The sequence below is a fragment of the Raphanus sativus genome, chromosome 4 (assembly GCF_000801105.2).
Source record: "Raphanus sativus cultivar WK10039 chromosome 4, ASM80110v3, whole genome shotgun sequence".
NCBI classification, from domain to species: domain Eukaryota; kingdom Viridiplantae; phylum Streptophyta; class Magnoliopsida; order Brassicales; family Brassicaceae; genus Raphanus; species Raphanus sativus.
The window spans coordinates 12,603,871-12,605,398 of record NC_079514.1 but is presented as its reverse complement, the minus strand read 5'-3'; the positions used below and the strand labels follow the sequence as shown (position 1 = coordinate 12,605,398).

At 43.3% G+C, this 1,528-nt stretch overlaps 1 protein-coding gene across 1 annotated transcript; it reads left to right on the top strand.

The window, feature by feature from the left end:
• Window positions 1-1,251, top strand: LOC108852594 (uncharacterized). Its single transcript, XM_018626097.2, has 2 exons — window positions 1-330; window positions 471-1,251. The coding sequence occupies exons 1-2, from the start codon at window positions 1-3 to the stop codon at window positions 1,083-1,085; spliced, it is 945 nt and encodes a 314-aa protein (XP_018481599.1). The 3' UTR covers window positions 1,086-1,251.
• The last annotated feature ends 277 nt before the right edge of the window (window positions 1,252-1,528 follow it).

Genomic DNA, 1,528 nt, shown 5'->3' with positions numbered 1-1,528 from the left:
ATGGCAAGAATTTCGTCGGCGGTATGTCTATTGTTACTAGTAGCACTAAGTACGGTTTATGAAGTGCAAGGGACGTTTTTATTAAGGCACTTCCTTAGAAAAATTCCCAGAAGATCTAGGGGGCTTAGGCCGTTCGCTTGCAAGGGTATGCTGAAGTTTGTGAACCTGTTGGAGTTGAAGTGCCCATTGAAGCCTGTGTACAAGAACTTATTTGGAAATTTAAGGTCTTACGTGGGCGCAATAAGTTCGGGGTCGAATGTTGACTTGAAAGGGAAAGCTGAGGGCGTCCAAAGTGCTCTTTCTGCACTGGGTGGTACCAGCGGATCGTCGGTAAAATATTAAAATTTGTTAACCGTAATCTTGCATTTTAAAAAAACATGTCAAAATCTAGTACTGTCTAATCAGGAATGTTAGTATTACAAAATGGTCGTGGTTTGGTAAAATTTTGATTTCATTTAATTGGTTATCAGGTGGATACCAGCAAGGTAATGAATGTGTTAATGAATATGGGAAATACTTTGACCTCGCAAACGAGTAGCAGTTCAACGGAAATGACAAGTGGACAAAGACAATTGATGCTCACGTCTCTTATGCAATGGGCACAAGTGATTAGTCAAGTTGTTGTCAGTGCGGCATCAAAGAGTGGAAGCTCTATTGACATAAAATCCCTAGGAATTGATGGCAGCGATGACAATGTGGCCACCGGAGGTTCAACTACTGGAACTTCTACAACCGGCACAGCCACTGGCACCACAACCGGCACCGCCACCGGCACAACCACCGGCACAGCCACCGGAACCGCCACCGGCACAGCCACCGGCACAGCCACCGGTACCACCACCGGTACCGCCACCGGCACTACCACTGGCACTGGCACAGGCACTGTCCCTGTCACTGGAATGGCTGGTGGGCCTGCTACTTCAACGGAAGGAGGAAGCTCTTTTGGTAGATCCTTTTCAGGAAAAACAGGGTCAACTAATTATGCAGGTTCTGTCAACTATCAATCAGGCCACAAGTCATCCCAACAAACTACCACAAGCAACTCAGGATCCCCAGGCGGCACGGTATCCCCAGGCAGCTTCTAGAAGGATTTGATTCAGCTCCAAGTACTAGAAAGACCGACCTTAGAATATATATTTGATAATTATGTTTGCTTAAATAAGAAAACGGCCCTGCTAACATTCACAACAGCAAGCTGTAGAATGCCTGGCTCTATTACGCCTACCTTAAATAATACGGGAAAGATTTTTATGTTAACATTTTTTTAGAATTGCGCCATTTTAGCTTCACGTTTTGTCAAATACTGAAATACATATGCCTCTCTTTAATTTTTAGTTTAATCCAAGAATAAAAGACCTGTTTACAGAGCCCAGTCTGCCAGAGCCATTCATCAAGTGACGACGATCTTTTTCTGCTCTTTGATTTAATATAAAAGATGTATTTTCAAGAGTCATTTGGGTAGATATCCATAAAACTAAATTATTTATGTAACCATGCAAAAAAAAAGGTGGAAGCACCGTAGCCTAAT